Here is a 20,663-nt window from a genome sequence, read left to right on the forward strand (position 1 = left end):
TGGGGCCACAGTATTGATTAAAGAAACAATTACAGCGGTGAGGAGGGATGATATGTTAGAAGGATCATCAAATTAGGCCATATGGGTTAAATTGAAGAACAAAGCAGGGGCAATCACACCGCTGGAGTGTACGATAGACCCCCAAACAGTCAGAGGGAGATAGAAGAGCAAATATGTAGGCAAATTTCTGAGAAGTGCAAAAACTATAGGGCAGTAATTGTAGGGGATTTCAACTACCCTAATATAAACTGGGATAAAATTAGCATGAAAGGTATAGAGGGTGCGGAATTCCTAAAATGCATTCAGGAGAGCTTTTTTAGCCAGTATGTAACAAGCCCACCAAGGGAGGGGGCGGTTCTGGACTTAGTATGGAATGAAGCTGGGCAGGTGGAAGGTGCACCAGTGGGAGAGCATTTTGTTGCTAGTGATCATAATTTAGTTAGATTTAGGATAGTTATGGAAAAGGACAAAGATAAACCAGGAATAAAAGTTCTCAATTGGGTAAAAGCCAATTTTGCTAAGCTGAGATGGGATTTAGCCAAAGTGGACTGGAAACAGCTACTTGAAGGTAAATCAGTGTCAGAGCAGTGGGAGGCATTCAAGGAGGAGATCCGGAGGGTTCAGAGCAAGTATGTTCCCTTTAAGAAAAAGGGTGGGACTAACAAATCTAGAGCCCCCTTGATGTCAAGGGACATACAGGGTAGGATAAAGAAAAAAAGGGAGGCTTATGACAGATACTAAGGGCTCAATACTGCAGAAACTCTAGAGGAGTATAGAAAGTGCAGGGGTGCAATTAAAAAGGAAATTAGGAAAGCAAAGAGAGCACAAAAAAATGTTGACAAATAAAATCAAGGAAAACCCAAAGATGTTTTATAAGTACATTAAGAGCAAAAGGCTAACTAAAGAAAGAGTAGGGCCTATTAATCTGTGTGTGGAGGCAGAAGACGTGGGTAGGGTTCTTAATGAATACTTTGCATCTGTTTTCACAAAAGAGAGGGACGATGCAGACATTGCAATCAAGGAGGAGGAGTGTGATATATTAGATGAAATAAACATAGTGACAGAGGAAGTATTAAGGGGTCTAGCAGCTTTGAAAGTGGATAAATCGCCAGGCCTGGATGAAATGTATCCCAGGCTGTTGAGAAGCAAAAGAGAAAATAGCAGAGGCTCTGACCATCATTTTCCAATCCTCTCTGGCTACAGGTGTGGTGCCAGAGGACTGCTAACATTGTACCTTTGTTTAAAAAGGAAGAAAGGGATAGACCGAGTAATTACAGGCCAGTCAGCATAACCTCGGTGGTGGGAAAATTATTGGAAAAAGTTCTGAGGAATAGGATAAATCTTCACTTAAAAAGACACGGATTAATCAAGGACAGTCAGCATGGATTTGTTAAGGGAAGGTTGTGTCTGACTAACTTGATTGAATTTTTTGAGGCGGTAACAAGGAGGGTCAATGAAGGTAGTGCGTTTGATATAGTGTATATTGATTTTAGCAAGGCTTTTGATAAGATCCCACATGGCAGACTGGTCACGAAAGTGAAAGCCCATGGGATCCAGGGCAAAGTGACAAGTTGGAAAAAGTTTCAAGGGAAATTTCTTCACCCAGAGGGTGGTGCTTGAAAAAGTGCACCACATTTAAAAAGTGCTTGGGTGTGCACTTGAAGTGCCGTAACTTACAGGGCTACGGACCAAGAGCTGGGAAGTGGGATTAGGCTGGATAGCTCTTTGTCAGCCGGCGCGGACACGATGGGCTGAAATGGCCTCCTTCCGTGCTGTAAATTTCTATGATTCTATGAGATCAAGGTCGAATAGATCACTGAGGTTTTCTTAAAGGGAACATACTTGCTCTGAACCCTTCGGATCTCCTCCTTGAATGCCACCCACTGCTCTGACACTGATTTACCTTCAAGTAGCTGTTTCCAGTCCACTTTGGCTAAATCCCATCTCAGCTTAGCAAAATTAGCTTTTCCCCAATTGAGAACTTTTATTCCTGGTCTATCTTTGTCCTTTTCCATAACTATCCTAAATCTAACTAAATTATGATCACTAGCAACAAAATGCTCTCCCACTGATACCCCTTCCACCTGCCCAGCTTCATTCCATACTAAGTCCAGAACCGCCCCCTCCCTTGGTGGGCTTGTTACACTGAGGTTGAGGACAGTTTGGGTCTCAAAGAGCTGGCACAGGCATTGGGGGGGGTGCGGGGTGGAGTCAGTGGCAAAGAATTCAGCATCCAGCTGGTGCGTGATGCCAGTCACCTTACCCTGCCTAGTATTGCCTGCTACTCATGAAGCTATCATGATGGTTTGATCATGTGATAATCCATCACAGCAGTCCTGATAATTTAAAACCATGTAGTAGGATTAATTATTCATCAGGGATATCCCCTGCAGTCATGGATAATGACTCCAGTATGCCATCTGCAGACAGAGGGGAGGGAGACATAATGAGGCCCATGGGAATACTAGAAATATGATGGAGCAGACCACTAGCTTTTTGCATGTCTTGACAAATCAACTGGAACCCTGCAATACAGCCCAGCAAGAGTGCCCAGAATTATGTTGGCTTGCTGCATGCTGCATAATGTTACTATGCAGAAAATAATCTTATTTCCTGAAGCTGATGACAATGAAGAGGAGAAAGATAAAGGAGACAGCAGCTTATTGTCAATTGCTTTGAATTAAAAAATTTGTAGAGGGCTACTCTCTCATGACTTTTTTCTGCACTCCCTAAACTGCTTCATTAACACCTGCATCCCCAAAGGCATCTGTACCTTGTCTCAGTAATGGAAATCTCACATTTCATCAACTCAGTGCACTACATTGCATACATTCAGAAAAATTAAACTCCATCCTATCAATAAATTTTTACTTCCAGTATATTTTCTCAATTATAACAAGAATTTGAAACACTGAACTACTATAACCTCTTACCATTGTGTCTACCCCTTTTGCTCCTGATCACGCACCTGGTGCTCCGAGTGACAGGAGATTGAGAGGTGAGTGGTTGGGATATTTTTGCTGGAGCCTTCGAACTTGAAGGTATCCTTTCTCTTGTTATGTCAAGGTGTGCTGGGCCTATGTCCAAAGCTCCTTCATGTGCTGGCATTGGAAGGGACCTTAACATCTGTTACTACTCCTTGTAGCCCACTGATGCTGGACCCAGGTTCAGAGGTGCTACTGGTCCATGCGAGAACAGATAAAGTAGTCCACATTAGGTCTTGGAAGCCTTGTCAAAGTGTTGAGTGTTGACCCTCGAGGCCTCTAATAAGGCAGTGGTAGCTGCCACTCTAGAAGCTGCCATTGTCCTTAGATTCTCCTCCTGCTGCCTTGTTGTTACAGATGGCTCCTAGACATTCTCCAGCGTGTTCTGGATGGCTTGACAACCATTCCTCATTGTGCTGCAGATGCGTGGAAAGGTCGCCTCCATCAATTCAACCATAGGTGTGGAAACTGTCTCAACTGCTGCGCATGAGACCTATGAGCTCCCTAATTATTACTGGTTGGGCTCGAGATCTGGGCCCCGAGGCTCCTCAGCCAAGCGCAAGCATTTGTCGACCTTCTGTGGAGCATAGTTCACTCCCTTTCTTTCACTTTCTGATGCTCACTAGTGCTCAGTGCTTCACCTTGTGAAAATCTTTCTGATTGGCTGCCTATTTCCTCTAAAGTGGATAGCTCTAGTCTGGTGCCAAAGTAGGAGTTATACAGCTTAAAAGTGCCCGGCTGCTCCTCTGGCAGGTTCTCCTTTTGCTCCATGCCATTTCCTAAGATGTTAAAAAATGGCCATGTGGTTGATAGTGAGGAAGAAAGCTGTAGACTGCAGGAAGGTATCAATGGACTGGTCAGGTGGACAGAAAAGTGGCAAATGGAATTCAATCTGGAGAAGTGTGAGGTAATACATTTGGGGAGGGCTAACAAGGCAAGGGAATACACAATAAATGGTAGGATACTAAAAAGTGCAGAGGAACAAAGGGACCTTGAAGTGCATGTCCACAGATCCCCGAAGGTAGCATAACAGGTAGATAAAGTGGTTAAGAAGGCATACGGGATACTTTCCTTTATTAGCCGAGGCATAGAATATAAGAGCAGGGAGGTTATGCTTGAACTGTATAAAACACTAGTTAAGCCACAGCTAGATTACTGCGTACAGTTCTGGTCACCACATTACAGGAAAGATGTGATTGCACTAGAGAGGGTACAGAGCAGATTTACGAGGATGTTGCCAGGACTGGAGAATTTTAGCTCTGAGGAAAAATTGGATCGGCTGGGGTTGTTTTCTTTGGAACAGAGGAGGCTGAGGGGAAATTTAATTGTGGTGTGTAAAATTATGAGGGGCCTAGATAGAGTGGATAAGAAGGATCTATTTCCCTTAGCAGAGTGGTCAATAACCAGGGGCCATAGATTTAAAGTAATTGGTAGAAGGATTAGAGGGGAGTTGATAACATTTTTCACCCAGAGGATGGTGGGGGGTCTAGAACTCACCACCTGAAGGGGTGATAGAGGCAGAAACCCTCATCGCATTTTTAAAAAGTGCTTGGATATGCACTTGTAGTGCCGTAACGTACAAGGCTTCGGACCAAAAGCTGGAAAGTGAGATTAGGCTGGAGAGCTCTTTTTTGGCCGGCACAGATACAATAATCCAAATGGCCTGCTTCTGTGTCGTAAACCTCTATGATTCTATGATGGTTCCTTATTTTAACCAGATCAAATAAGCAGGTGGCAAGGACACCCATCCAAGTGGTCAATTTTCTTCATAGATGACATCATCGGGACCCGACTCCAATTTTATCTTGGTGGCCTGAGCAGGAAGCCACAGTAAGTTTCCCACCAGATCAACCCAGCGAGGAAGCGAATTGAGGCCAGAAGAACTAGGGATTTTTATATATATATTTTTTCCTCATGGGGCCAGGAGCAGCTCATCCAACTCCACTAGGAAATCTTAAGCCTTGCCCTTCTCAAGGGACAACCCCAGCAGCCAATCTCATGACCTTCTTGGTCTTGGCAGGCAGCCTCCAGGCCACATAATTTTTCATCGCTTCCCAGCTGGCAGCATTTCAATAAGGTCTCAAAGGTAAAATATCCCGGGTCTCATTTCCAGAGCAGTGGGTGAGTGTCACACTGCTATCCACCGGCCAAACACTGTCCCGGAGTTAGAACCAGACCACCTGCCCTGGCCGCTAAGCCTTCAGGACTCCCAGCTAAGGATTATGGGATAAAAATACGTCTGGGTCCTTTTTTGGCCCCAGACTCGCCGCTGTGGAAGCAGCGACTCCTGAAGCAAGAGGCCCAAGTAGCGGTAGAAATTGGTCCTCAGTCCTCATTTGAGTAATTGGGGTGAGCTGCCCACATAGGTTGCGGCTCTACAGACAACTCGCCTGACTGGAGACATCGAGGGTTGGGGGTGGGGGTGGGGGTGGGGGCCAATCACAACTCCTGCTCCTTCTAGCTCCACAGGAAGGTGCTTGTTAAAAACCACAGGGGCCACTGAAGGACCGTTGGCGAGGCAGGCCCAAAACCTGCCCTGCTCGTCGGTCGCTCATTTCTGAAAGGGGTTTTATAATGGGTGTTGACCCCTAATTTACATATTCAGGGAGCGTAACAACCATTGTAGGTGTCTACCCGGCATGCCTAAAAATAGGACCCACGAGAACTCTGCATTCCTCCAACTCTGGTCTCTTGAGCCTCCCCCACTCCATCATTGGCGGTTGTGCCTTCAGCCACCTAAGCCCCAAGCTCTGGAATTTCCTCCCTAAACCTCTCTGCCTCTCTCTCGTCCTTTAAGGCCCTCCTTAAACCAAGTTTTTGTTCACCTCTCCCAACATCTCCTTCTTTGGATTGAGAACTCCAAGATGGCTCCTGGGCTTGCAGTTCCCTAGGGAGCTCCTTTGCTGTGCTCCTCTATCCCTGGCCATCTGTTGCCGTTATTTGCCCCCACCCCCCACCCCCCAATCTCCTCTCTTCCACTGTTTAACTTACCCTGGCTCTAATACTGGGTGCATTTTAGCCCTACCTCTTTGACCAAGCTTTTGGTCATCTGTCCTAATATCTCCTTATGTGGCTCAGTGTCAAATTTTGTTTGATAACACTCCTGTGAAGCATGTTGGGACATTTTACTATATTAAAAGACGCTATATAAATGCAAGTTGCTATTGTTGTTTGGCTCTGTATCAACTTTTTGCCCAATTCCACTTCTGTGAAGCGCCTTGGGACATTTTTCTACGTTGAAGGCACTATATAAATGCAAGTTGCTGTTATTACAGGGGCAATGTCTTGTTTACTGGCATGTTTTCAAGCAGACCAAGGCACAGTAGAAATATCCAAAAGCCTTGTGCTCTAGTCACTATGACAGGTTTATTCTGCAGCAGAAGAAGTTATTATTATTTCAAAGGAAACTTCTCCAATGTGTGTGTACTTTTCTTCATTATTTGTTCATAAAAATGTAAAATTTGTCAGGCCAATCAGTGACACTGCTAACATTATTGTAGGCACCACTGGTTTCCAAGTAACCAGTGTATCTGTGGGACACTTTACCCAATCAACTATGCCCAATTTACCAAAAAAAAAGGATGACATTTGATGGATGGGGATGGGAGGCTATCCTCAAAATCATATAATCAGGGTGGATCAGGAGGTCAAAATTCGATTCTTGGCAGCAAAAGCTTCTAGCTAAGTTTTGGAGCAGGACCAGTAGGAAATATTCTTCCATGATCCAAGGGATTCAGGTGTGCCTAGTGAGGTTCAGTTTGGAGGAAAATTAAATTTACCCACGAGAAGAAATCCGCTGACCAAAGATCAACTGAGAGAAGATAAAAAGTGAGAACATTGGCAGTGCAAGAGATCCCCATCCCACAAGAAAGGTAAACGTAGCAGAGGCAGATAAAGAAAACCCAGGAAATAAAAACACTGTGGGCAGTGAGGAACAAATAAAAATCAAGACCAATAACTTTTTTAAAACCCGTAAAACTATTTTTGACCCTGCACAGTGAATAAAGCAGGAAAATGGAGTATCTTAGTATTAGAGTGCTGACTCGATGTTTTACATTGTAAAAAATAGTAACCACAGCTTAAAAATACTTTTTTTTTAATAATCTGAACTCACCAAAAGCATTGAAAAACTGTTTAATGACAGATACTTATGTACATTTGTATAGTATTTTGTCTTGTAATTTCTCCTACAATGTGGTATATTACTAGACACACCAGTATAGTACACAATATGACAGCAGAGCTGTCAATCTGCTTAACTGAATATTAGCTGTACCACACTCCTTTTTACATCTGATGGTACTTCAAGTCAGGCATGTGAGACCCGAGATAACCAGGCCAAGCAGCTCCTGTACCCAGGTTTCGTGTCAACAACAGTCAACACATCTGTCACTGTCACATTTAACATCTGAGAGACAGGGTCCTGTTAAAGAATTCACAATGCTCTGGTTTCTTTATTTATACAGTACACAAGGAAGCAAAAAAGGCCATTGATCCCACCTAGATAAACCTATCATTGACATCACCATTCAGGATGTACACTGACTACTTTTTACTTCCCTCCTGTTCCAAGCACTTTTCCCTCAACTCCTTCTTCATTCAGGGATTGACCCACGTCCCAAATTCACCACATTCAGTAACAATCTGTTCTATAAACCGACAACCCTTAACAATCTACTCCTTAAGTTATATTTCAACTGTGGCTTCGTTAGCTCTTAATCGTGATCACTGGCTTTCTGATTAATGCTACATATAAAATACTCCTCATTCAGCTCATTAATTCTCATCATTTTTTTTTTAAATGTCCCACTTTCTTAGTCTTTTTCCTCGAATGAGAACTAATTTGGTTCCTTTAGCCACTCCGCACAGATCGATGATACAAAAAAACCAAACAAACTTCCCATCAGTTCTTGGTTACAATGCTCCTGGACTCCCCACCATTATTTTGATGATTTCAGAAGATCTGGTTGTTCATAGGTAGCATCTGCTTCTTAATTTAAAATCACATTTTAGTTGGTATATTCTTGGCCCCCATCAATCTGTCCAACAACCTCTGAATGTGAATGTGGTATCCCAGTAATCGAAAACTTTATTGATCCTACGCAGTTTACTTCAATATCACTCAAACCCAAATTGCAAAAGAATCTATCACTCGGATGAAGTGGTACAACTATGATGAGACATTTTGATGAGCTCCTTAAGACCCAAATACCCAGAATATATCCATATATCCAGCTGATCCATGCAACAACAAAACAATCCCAGTGTACTGAACCAGTTCCCATGCACTTCAACCAGAACTAATTCTAATCAAAACCTGCTTTATTTTCACCGCGTTAAATTTCAATGGGCAATCCATTAACTTCCATTATATAAAATCAGTGGCTCACACGGTTTCTCATTCACACCACTGGATACATTTCCAAATAGGTCAAACCATTTCCCTAACCAACTCAGTCCGTAAGGGGGAGCCCGAGCTCCTGGTCGCCTGTCACTTTAATTCACCGCTCCACTCCCACTCAGACCTCACCGTCCTCGGTCTCTTGCACTGTTCCAATGAAGCTCAGCGTAAGCTCGAGGAACAGCACCTCATCTTTCGATTAGGCACTTTACAGCCTTCTGGACTCAACATCGAGTTCAACAATTTCAGATCATAACCTCGGCCCCTATCCTATATATATTTTTTATCCACACCTTTTGTTTGTGTCTTTTTTCTTCTCCCCCACATGGCAGCTGTCTTCCATTCCGCCAGCGCAATTTACACTTCATCTAGAGCCATCCTTTGTTTCTTAACCTGTCCCATTACCATCTCCTTTTGCCTTGAATATCTCTTAATGTCTCTTAACCTCTCCTGCCTTCTAGCCTGTCACAGACCTTCCCTTTTGTTCTTTCATCCCCTCCCCCCTTTCCCAGCCCCTACACTTGCTTAAAAATCTGTTCCATTTCCTGCTTTTTTCCAGTTCTGACGAAAGGTCATCGACCTGAAACGTTAACTCTGTTTCTCTCTTCACAGATGCTGCCTGACCTGCTGAGTATCTCCAGCAGTTTCTGTTTTTATCCCTAAATCAACTCCCCATCTGGAATTTCAGTGAATTAAACTACTCTTTTACACCAATTAAAAGTCAAATTTCAATGGACTGAACTATTTCCTATTTCTCCCCTTACGTTAAATTCCAATGGCTCAGATCACTTCCCATTTAGTGCCATTATAAAATACTTTTGAGCCAAACATAACTCAAAGTAAAGCCTGTTCTAAGTCCAAGCTTTAAGATGTTTTTTTTTAATGTTTTTCAGTTGGATTGTTGAAGGAGTGACTCAATGGGCCGTGGCAAGAAAGATTTGCACATTGGCTGTTTCCATCTGCAGTTTACAGAATTCCAAATCCAAGGGTCATATTTCTTGGCAAACTAATTACAAAGGATTCAGTTGTGTTTCTAAATCGTTTTGAAAGTAAAATACTTTTTACAGGAAACCACAAAACATGACCAAACTGGTAAGTGCTGCTTAGCAGAGGTGAGCTCTGCTAAGGTTGCCGTAAACAAATAAATAATTGAATGTCTTATTGAAGGTATTCTATGGACCACACAAATTGACGGTTTGTGCTTGTGTATCTTTAACCATGTTCATTCATGACAATCTGTAACAATTATGATTCTGCAGTGACAAACTTCATTTCTGCGTTGCCACTGCCAGAGGTCATGTTGTTGTCCCTCACCTTCCGTCTAAACATGAATGGGAAGGCCTTCTTAAAAGACTTCCTGAAGCTGGCTCCCATAAACCCATAAACTATGGGGTTGATGCAGGAGTTGGCATATGACATGCAGTTGGCCCAAGTCTTGATCTTGTACGTCTCATAGTTGGCCTGGAATTTGGGGTAAAACCCCTGGAAGAGGATGAAGAGCTGGATGGGCCCCCAACAGATTGTAAACAGGAGCACAATTACCACCACCATTTTAGAAATCTTGCTTCTCATTGCTATTGTCCTTTCAGACAAAAGTTGAACCTGGTTGTAAACAGATACACATTAGTGTTACACACTCAAGACAATTGTACTAAATTTGAATTGCTGCAGTGTAAAACAAAAATTCTATGAGACCAATTAACAACAAAAGAAGGAAGGATTGAGAAAAGGGCATTCACAGCCTATTTTGCGTGGCTTGCTCAGACTATTTATATCCCCCTCTTGCCATGCAACTATTCCAGAGCCTCTGCTTCCTGTTCCCTCAGGAACTTACATATTTCTTTCAGTGCTTCTGTACAAACTTGATTGTTAGTCTATTTTGAAACTTACCGGCACTAATGTATAAAGTAGTTAGCTATTAAAAGGGAAGGAAAGTCTAGGAATAGTCACTTTTGTTCAAAATACTCCCCCTTTTTTATAGATTAAATTAAAGTTTGCATTGTCTTTCATTTTTTTTTTGAAATAGCAATTTTATTGCTGGCATGGAGACGGACAAGTGGGTTTTCCTTCGCTGCTAAGCTGCTCCAATGATACCAATTACAGCTCGTGTCCCAGAGTGACTCCATTCCAAACAGTAGAGGCATGTCTTCAAACCTGCCCAAAGACTGCTCCAGGGCCAACTGATCCTCGGAAACCATCTAGCAAGCTGGGAAATTATTTTAAATAGATCAACACACCTGTTAAAATAGTGAATAAAGGCTGAACCTAGTTGAAAACAGATATACATTAGTGAAATGACAGTGCATAATATTGGCAAAATTGAATTTTGCTATTTATTACACTGGAATTTCTTGCCATATTACAAAACTTTTCATACCTGGCCTTAAATTTCAGCTGACTCAGCAACCCTGGTATTTAAAAAAAACTCTTCTTTATCCACATAATAACTGTGCCATGTGACTCAATTTTTCTCAAAGAAGGAAATAATAAGGTTGAGCCTAATGTTGGAAACAGATATAATTATCTAATAGACCTTGCATCGTATCTGCCAAGTCATATATTTGGAAATCATACTATTTTATACAAAGTCAGAGCAGTAGCCCTTGCTATTTCCAAAGTATCTGGCAGGATGTAGTTTCCTGAATTGACTGTAAGATGTCCTCTTGTAGAACATCTGGTGAGCTATTGAACAAATTGCATATTTTTTCAGAGGACTCAAATACCAATCAGCACTGATGGATAGTTATCTTATTAAGGGATCTCCTAGGAAAGGCTCTATTCTGCTCATTTGCACTAATGACAATTTTTGATGGATGTTATCAAAAGTAACATTTTACTTTTTGCTAATGGCTTTTACTTCTACACTTATCACTTTTACAACATGATTGACTCTTAATCTAAAACATAATAGTAACTAAATCACTACAGGTAACTAGAAGTGGGCAATAATGTATTAACTTTAATGGTGAAACAATCAAATCAATAATTCCATCAAGAAAGCCTGATCATGATACTATCCACCCATATCTCCACTGTAAGCTCTGTCCAATTACAAAAATTCAGCTCCTTGGCTTGTAATCATATTCACGGTATACTGAAACAAAACAAAAAGTAGAAATTATCAAGAAACATTGGCCACAGTTATCATAGTCACTAATGTTACTGTTGTAGAGTAACAGAATACTGTGATCCTATTTAGCACAATGCAGAGAAAAATTCATTTCTTGCTCCAGTCTAAAGGATACAAAAGGCTTTGCCCATGTCAGTGTTATTCCTCTACAATGGAGAAATATAGCCAAGCTGTCAATCCTCTACAAATTGATGCCTGATTACCACAAGACTTACTAATGTTGAAGCCAGATTTCAATATTTATTCCTGGAACCCAACAGTTGCTGCAGCTGCACCTCAACATTCCGTATTGCAAAAAATCCTCGAGGAATACTAGCAGCAAGCTCATCCTACCCGTGAAGCTTTCTCCTAGACATTTTGCTACTAGTAACTCTGTCCTTTGTATTCAGAAATTCAAAGGAAGATCTAGCCATTATCAGTTGAACCTGAGTTGTTGGTCAAAAACTCTGGACTTTCTGCTGGTTTCCCATTGCCTACTTTCCTACAGTCTCAGTTGCCACCAAGATCAAATTTGTGAGCCACTTGTCCTTGTTGTAGTTACCTCTGGTTGCACCATTCTGTTATGTCAGTTTACTATACAAAAAGATTACAGCCTGCAAGATAGCAGACAATGAACTTTTATCTTTTTAATCTAGCTCCTGAATGCCAAACACAAATTGTATCAAATTCAACTGAGGTTTGAGTTTAGGGTGAAACGGTATTCAGAGTATAGGGATTGAAAGGAATGAGGGAGCATGATTGATTAGAAAGAAAACCCAACAAAAACATAAACCACCATATCTATTACCACATCTCCAGTCTTTCCTTAGTAGGCAGGGATACCCCATACAGAGATTATTAAAGTGTCACGGAAAATTCACTTTTGGTGTTTAGCTTGAGAAAGTTACACAAGTCTCTGCACGCACCTGGTAGTTGTTGTCAATGGGCTCAACAACAGGTTTTCCGACTCTCTTAATCATCAAGGAGTAGCACAAAGAGATGGTGAGTAAAGGCAGAAGGTAGACAGCAAGAAAGTGGTACAGTATGAAGCCTTTCTGATGGGCATCTGATGGAAAGGCCTCTGCGCAATACGTCCTAGGTCCATACCAGTACCCCTTTTCAATCTTCTGGTACATAATAATTGGGAAAGACAGAACAAAGGAACCTAGAATCAAAAGGCACTGATGTTACTGAGATCCATCATAAGCCTACATGGTGAATGCCATGTAGCAGGGATAGTAAGACAAGGCGGCCATTAAATCAAGAGGCTTGGGTGCCATTTATTAATTTTGTTAGAACCTCAGAGATGTACTACTGCTTTAAAACATATTCCTGGATATTTTGTTATTCTTTATATTATAAAGTAAAATTACTTATACATGGTAAATAAGTGTGTAAGCAACAGAATGAACAGGAAGTTCTTGAATCTGTACCGACAAAATAGCACTCATGAGGTTACCACATGACAAACTGAAGCGATAACTGTATTAATTGAGTTAAATGCGCCTCATGTTCTGAGATCTTGAGCTCAAGTAATTGCAATTGGAGACACTTCCTGCAGGCATGCTTGTCCAAGGTAACATTTGCTATCTGAAACTCCCAAATCCTGCAGGAACCACACATCACTGCCCCTTTCTGTGGTGCTATTCTTACTATAAATGGTAAAGTTATAGCTATATTCTTGATTTAAATTTCAATTAAGCTACTCTTCTGCTCCTCCTTCTCCCTCTCCACCTTATACCTGTTTTGGAAGTACTATTTTCACTCTGTTCCCACCTCACTCCGTAACCAACTCACTCCATGGTGACTCGTCACTCTACTGTATTGAGTTTGTGTTCTCAGGTGTGGGGAGGTGCTGAGCGGAGCCCAATCATCTTCCACTCAGTGTAAGAGAATATATAATGGGGCATTTTGTGGCATCTCGTAGCAGCGTGGAGTATCTTTGTGCAGCCAGCTTGGAGTAGCAATGGGAGTGATCTGGGAACAAACTGCCTGTGCTGCCTGTTCAGCTGAGCGAGAGAGGCATGATCCAGGAAGAACTGCGAGGGAAGAAAACAAGGAAGATAAAGGGCAGCGCCCCCCCCCCTCACCAATCTATATATATAAAACAGTATGGGCTAGATTTTCAGTTGCTTGCGCCAGCAGTTAGCGCCTTAAGAGAAGTGATTTTCGGGCGCCATGCGTGTAGCGGCCGGGCGCAGCGCAGTTTGCGCCCCGCCCCAAATTAAGTTGCCCGTTAGCGCCGGCGCAAAGTTTAGCGGCCGATCCTCCTCCTCCTCCTCCTCTTTTCACCCCAGACACCCTACCCCTTTAAGAGCTCACTGGCACCAGAGTGTCTGCCGTGCGCTGCGCCCGAGCTCGGGTGTTGCGCTCTGCACCGCCGGCTTAGCGCCTAAAGATAGTAGTGGAACGCCTCTTTTAGCACTCCACCAACCTCTTAGGGCGAAGCCACTGGATTTCCGGCAACGGGGCGCTACTTTGGGGCGGGCGCTAACTTCGGGCGGGCGCTAAGGTTAGCGCCCCAAAACTGTCTATACTGAAAATCTAGGCCTATGTCTCTCTGTCTGTCTGTCTGTCCGGCTATGCAATCAAAAGTTATAGAGCGTACCTACACATGTGTTATATCAAAAGAAAGCTCATTATTAGGGGACTCTTGTAGGCGTATTTACTTTTTGGTCGGACAAAAATTGTTCGCACATTATACAAAAAACCTTCAAAATTCCACTCATTATCCACTCATTAGCATTGACTGATGTTAAGGTCAACCAATCCTGTGCCGTCATGATTGACCAATCCTACAGTTCAGTCACCTGATGGTTGACCAATCGGTGTGTGTGTGGGCGGGACTAATCATTTTCATCTCAGGGATCTGTCAGCCATTATACAGCAGCCAGGGCAGCTAAAAACTTTGGTAATCCAGGCCAGTTTCTTTTTTTTTTAAAATAAGATTTACCAAAAATGTTTTATAAGTACTTTAACTTTCATCTTTGAAGGTATTAAAAGCTAGAAATGTTTAGGTTAAAAAACAGTGCAAAACGGGCCTAGGCTTCTCCAACTGCCGACGGCCCAAATCCAGTCCCAGGCTCCCGGCCCACACATCCACCAGCCCCAAAATTGCCCTGCAACGCAGGGCTCCCCTGCTAGTAAGAAATAAAACAGACCTTGAAAAGGAAAAAAGTACTAGCATCGCACAACTGATATTACCTTGATGGTTCATGCCCTTGCTAATGACAACACCTGAAAAATCTGAATATAGCTTCAGTTTAATGAGCAGTATTTTGATATCCTCCACCCTATTCTTAAAATCTCTCAACAAAAGGATCCCTGAGAAAAAAGATAGCTGCGATGTGGAGCTAGTATCAACACAGACGTGATGGGCCAAATGGCTTCCTTCTGTGCTGAAACCTATGATTCTATGGAAAAAAGAGTTTTTCAACCTATATGGTGTCTGCCTTTGAATTCAGTCGCATAAAAGGGATGAACATGTCTTTATTGGCTGTGGAAAATCTTTAGTTAAGTATAAATTTTAGTGCAGTCCCAACACTGGCCACTATCTCGATACAAAACTGTTCTCAAAGCTGGTACTCGTTGGTACAATTTGATACTTTCACTCAAAAAGTCCTGAATAATGGAGTGGGTAGACTTCTTTTGAAATTGGGACTAAGACATTGGCCCGGAATTTGCGGTTGTAATGATGGCGAAACTGTCAGCGTTCGCCGTCATTACCTTGTGAAACTGACAGCAACTTCTGGAGTCTGCACATGTGCACTTAAACATGGAGGGGGAGAAATTGGGTATAGCCCCGTTTGGGGCGCTAGAATTGGCGCTGCGCAAATTTTATCGCCAGGCGCAACTTATCGTCACCTCGAGCGATATTGGTTTGCTGCGCCCCTAAAGGTGATTGCGGCATTGATTCAGGCACTGCACGGGAGTCTTAAGGCGCTAACCCGGCGGCGCTACTCAATATGTCGGCGGCCGGGCGCAGCGCAGGTGCTGTCAATAATCGATTACCCCGAGACATGCTGGCGCCGGCCAGCTCTTAAAGGGGCGGGTCAATTAGGATCAGCAGCCACACTCTGCGCCTTGTAGGCCTCAAAATCGGCGCTGTGCTTTCTGTGGCATTCCAAACTTTGAACATATGGAGAGGGTGAGGCAGAGAGCGGAGCGCTTTACCGATGGGGCATTGGATGCTTTGGTTGGCGAAGTGGAGCGCCGGCGAGCTATGCTGTACCCCGACAATGGCAGGAGGTCTCATCAGAGCGAGTACCGCAGGGCTTGGAGGGAAGTTTGTCAAAGAGTCACCTCAAGCAGCATGGTGCCCAGGACTCCTGTGCAATGCAGGAAGAAGTTCAACGACCTCACTCGGGTCGTTAGGGTGAGTGCCTTTTCGCAATCTTCTTCATCCCTCCATCTGCACCTGACATTATGGCCAGAGGGTGCGCAAAGCCCCAATGGTCATCTGTCAGCCAGCACCCATGGCCCTTTCTGGAAACACACACGCACATTCAGCTCAATGCATAATGTAAGGGCTATTCTACCATGGGGGGCATGTGATGTCAGCTCAATGCATAATGTAAGGGCTATTCTACCATGGGGGGCATGTGATGTCAGCTCAATGCATAATGTAAGGGCTATTCTACCATGGGGGGCATGTGATGTCAGCTCAGGCCAGCATGTTTCATCACTTCCCGTCCTTTCTCCTGCAGGCCAAGCTGGCCAGGAACCGGAGGGAGCAGCTTCGTACCGGAGGAGGCCCTCCTCAGCTGCAGACACTGACGGACCTGAAGGAACGAGTCCACCAGATTGTTGGAGGCCGGATGACTGGTCCTGTCACCACTGGAGCTGCTAACCCCATTGTGCACAGCGATGGTAAGGTCATCACCTTTTTGAACTCTCTCCTTCCACTTGTTCCCCCCACCAGCATGCTTTTTCACTCTGGACCCATGTCAGAGCATTGCAGCACTCATGCATCCCTTGCTGCCACCCTGTCCTTTCGCTAAAGCCACTCTTCAACCTCCCTGCTTTCAGATGCTGCATCACCAGCTCGGGAGCCGGGCCCTCAAGCTGCCACTGCCACTGACTCCGGAGGCGACGAGCACGAGGAAGCCAGACCATCCGTTCCACCCTCAGGCGAGCCAGCCCATCTGCAGACTGGGGATAGTACTTCCCTGGAGGGGATCGGGGGGGATGGCTCTGAGGAGGAACCACCTCCAGGACCCAGCGGGCTGCAGCAACGCAAGGGGGGTAGGGAAGCTCGGGGAGGGCGAGTCAGGCCGCGAGTACTGCTGCACAGAGCGCAGAAGAGGTGCGTTCCCTCGCAGAAATGAGCGCCCAGGCTCGGCTCAGGCACACTGAGCTCATGGCTGCAGTGGCAAGGATGCCTGAATCCATCGAGACACTGGCAAGGAGTGTCCAAGACTTCGGGGCAGCACAGGCAAGGAGTGCGCAGGACTTCGGGGCAGCACAGGCAAGGAGTGCGCAGGACTTTGGGGCAGCACAGGCAAGGAGTGCGCAGGACTTCGGGGCAGCACAGGCAAGGAGTGCGCAGGACTTCGGGGCAGCACAGGCAAGGAGTGCGCAGGACTTTGGGGCAGCACTGGAAAGGACTGTCCAGGACTTCGGGGCAGCACTGGAAAAGACTGTCCAGGGCATCGGGTCATCACTGGAAAGGACTGTCCAGGGCTTCACCGAAGCAGTGGAAAGGACTGTCCCGGCCTTCACCGAAGCACTGGAAAGGTCTGTCCAGGGCTTCACCGAAGCACTGGCACCTGCCACGTAAGTGCTGAGTGTTGCCACGCAGTCACTCGCTGGTCTCATGCAGACGCATATTGAGGCCACGCGACCAATGACTGCTGCCACCCTCGCTGGATCAGGCAGGATTACCCGGGGCCCTTGCAGCACCACAGCAGGACATCAATCTGTGGACCAGCCGATTGGTGCGCATGCTGCGGCGCTGCCCCGTCAGAGTGCCAGTGTGTCGGCCGACCAGGGAGCTGCTGTCCGCTCTCAGGATGTCAGCATTCCTGATGCCACCGCTGGCACTTCTCCACTGCAGCTGCCACCACCTGCAGGACAGACTGCTTCCACCCATTCACAGTTGGAGCAGTCAGCATCCGGGCCCTCCAAGGCCAGAGGTCGTCCAGGACGTCCCTCAGGGGCTTCTGCGCTTTCAGACAGCCAGCAGGCCTCCCCCAGCCTTGATGCAGCCACTGGGGTCCCATTACGGAGGAGCTGCAGGGAGGGAAGGGGCCGATCTCGCAAGAGAAGTAGATCACCATCAAGGGGGAAAGAGTAGAAGGTGCTGCTGAGACGTCTTATTTCTAGAAATCAAGGCCGTGGATGCTGGTCTGAATGTTAGTAATGTTTTGGATAGTCTCCCGGGTGTGCGAGGCACTTATGTGTTAGTGTGTTAGTTTTGCTTTCTGTTGCCATTGCTTTGTCATGTTGGAAGGAAGCACATTTTGCAAAATAAACAACTTTTTTTATTTACATTGGCCATGTCTGCTATTTACATTCATACTGCCCTTCATAGGCTTTGGGTTATCCGAACGGTTCCATTCCTGCTCTTCGAATGGCACCAAGCATTCCGTGAGAGGGGCCTAGAAGCGGCTTGTTATCAGCCTCTGACGGACGGCCCTTCCAGTTTGTACCTCCCTCCCGTCTTGGTCCTCCTCCTCCTCCTCCTCCTCCTCCGCTGGTGCTTCAATGGCTGGTGGCATTGGCTGGGTGCGTAGGATGGCGAGGTTATGCAGCATGCAACAGACAACCACAAAATGGGAGACTGGCTCTGGTGAGTACTGCAAGGCACCTCCGGAATGGTCCAGACAGCAGAACCGCTGCTTCAGCACACCGATTGTGTGCTCCACAATGTTCCTCATCGCCTGATGGCTCGCATTGAAGCGCTCTTCAGCAGGAGTGCTGGGCAAATGGAGCGGGGTCATCAGCCATGGGCACAGAGGATAGACCTTGTCACCGAGAAGCCAGCCTCCTGGGTGAGCCGGGGCCTCGAATAGGTCTACAACTGAAGTCTGGTGCAGGATGAAGGCGTCGTGGCTGCTGCCTGGGAACTGCGCATTGACTGCGAGGATCAGCTGTCGGTGGTCACAGACCAGCTGAACATTCAAGGAATGGAACCCCTTGCGGTTGCGGAACTCCTCCAGATTCAAAACAGGCGCCCGCAAAGCCACGTGCGTGCAGTCAATGGCGCCCTGCACCATGGGGAAGTCCGCTATTGCTGCGAAGCCCTCTGCGCGCTCCCGCTGCTTCTCCAGTGTCATAGGGAAGGAGATGTACTGCCGCCTCCTTTTAAATAGGACATCTGTTACTTGACGGATGCAGCAATGCACTGCAAACTGCGATATGTTGGCGATGTCCCCAGTTGCGGCCTGAAAGGAGCTGCTCGCATAGAAATTCAGGGCAACAGTCATCTTGGCAGCCACCGACAGAGAGGTCCTGCACCTTATCTGAGGCTGCAGATCTGGCTGAAGCAGGTGGCACAGCTCAATCACCACCTCCTTTCTGAAGCGCAGCCTTCTAAGACACTGCTCCTCTGACATGTTCAAGTAAGAGAACCGCTGTCGGAAAACCCTGGCAGCGTATGGTCTGGTGTGGCGACATCTGTTGGCCCTCCTCCGTCTGGCCATTCCTGCCCCTCTCTCCCTGCGTCTCTGTGCCCTTTCCAGATGGTTCAGCAGCAGGACGTTCCCCTCCAATGCAGCCCCATAATAATAGCACACAAGAAATTGTTAACGTTGTAAATGCTCACCAGCAGCAAGGTGATGGTCAGAAGGCTGAAGTTCCTCTGGCCAGTGCTGGCTCACTGGTGCAATGGCTCTCAGAGTGTAGCTCAGCAACTCTGTGAAAGTCTCGAAGAAGTTGTGCTCCCAAAATGGCTGCCGCTTTTATACCAGTGCAGTCCCCTTTAAAGAGCGCCCCCCCCCCCAGCCCGAGAGCGACTGGGGAACGTTCCAGGTAAGCAGTCCTTATTAGCGCCAGGCGGAACGGAGGGAGGTGCCACTGAATTTCCGGTCCGGGGCGCCAAAAAGGCATTGCATACTGAAATGACGTCATGATCTGCCTGCGCCCGCGAGTGGGCGCTAAGATTTAGCGCCGGCGCTAAAAGCCCACTCAATATGGCAAAAGGTGCAGAGTTCGCTGCGCCCGGGCGCTAGTTGGTTAGCGCCCCACCTCTCGGCCTCTTTAGGCGCTAATCGCTGGCGCTACCAACCGAATTGCTCCCCCAGAAACTCTGAAATTGCTGCCAGTGATACCTTGCTCCTCCACAGGGTGCGCTGTTGCAGTCCTCACAGATGGAAATCAATTAAAATCACTGAATTGACGAGAACTTTCACTTGTTATCCTCTAGTCTCGCTGTAAAAACCCTTTAAATAGTTAGTTGAATGAGGTGCAACTGGGTTTTTAACAGCGTATTAAGTCATAATTACTGCTGAATAAACTCTCTGGCCCTGAAAAACTAAATTTAAATTGTGGAGTCTCATTCCCTACAATCCCTGATGAAAATTCAATAGATTTTTTAAATAAATTTTAAAAAATTAAGTTTGTTTATGATATTTGAGTTTCTACCTTAATCCCATGTGTATGTCCCAATCTTTATTTTGCTTCTGTAAAAGTATTAAAAAGTGAATGATTAAAACCTGCTTTTCACTTCCTGGTTTGCTGTCTGTGAGAATTCTTCAATCTGATTGGCTGCTTAGCCTGCTTGATGATATCCCTGTTGCTGGATGCTAGAGATCCCCTATAGACGGCGCCAGAAAGAAATTAACGTCGGGAAAGGTGAAATCGATGACACAGAGCTCGCTAAATGTTTGTGCGCAGCTTTCTTCAAGGTCAACGGCGAGCGCCGTCACTTCGCCACTGACTGCAAAATCCAGGCCAATGAAAATGCAAGGGGCGGTCTCCACTGTAACTGGTTCACACAAGGCCCTGATTAGAAGCATCTAATGTACTCACTGGGTACAAAAGGGACAATTTTGATTGACATAGTTCTGTTAATCCTCAAATATGCGAACACAAATATAGACATATACAGGAAACTTTCGATTAACCGGCCCCTAAATAACCGGAAATGTCAGTTAACCGGCAAAATTCAGGAGTAGGTTCAGGTAACTTTTATTACTTTTTTTACTCCATTTGTTGCTGTGCAAGGGTG

At 45.5% G+C, this 20,663-nt stretch overlaps 1 protein-coding gene across 1 annotated transcript in view; it reads right to left on the reverse strand.

Moving 5' to 3' along the window:
- Positions 1–7,069: 7,069 nt before the first annotated feature.
- kiss1ra (KISS1 receptor a) overlaps positions 7,070–20,663 on the reverse strand; it is a 28,038-nt gene continuing 14,444 nt past the window's right edge. Inside the window, exons 4-5 of the mRNA XM_085977724.1 lie at positions 12,421–12,659; positions 7,070–9,987 (exon numbers count right to left, since the gene is read on the reverse strand). Of these exons, the coding sequence (XP_085833850.1) occupies positions 9,631–9,987; positions 12,421–12,659 (596 nt within the window). The 3' untranslated portion in view covers positions 7,070–9,630. The remainder of the gene's footprint in view (positions 9,988–12,420; positions 12,660–20,663) is intronic.

This window comes from Somniosus microcephalus, chromosome 3, assembly GCF_052327205.1.
Source record: "Somniosus microcephalus isolate GS21.2 chromosome 3, FLI_Smic_1.0, whole genome shotgun sequence".
NCBI classification, from domain to species: Eukaryota; Metazoa; Chordata; class Chondrichthyes; order Squaliformes; family Somniosidae; genus Somniosus; species Somniosus microcephalus.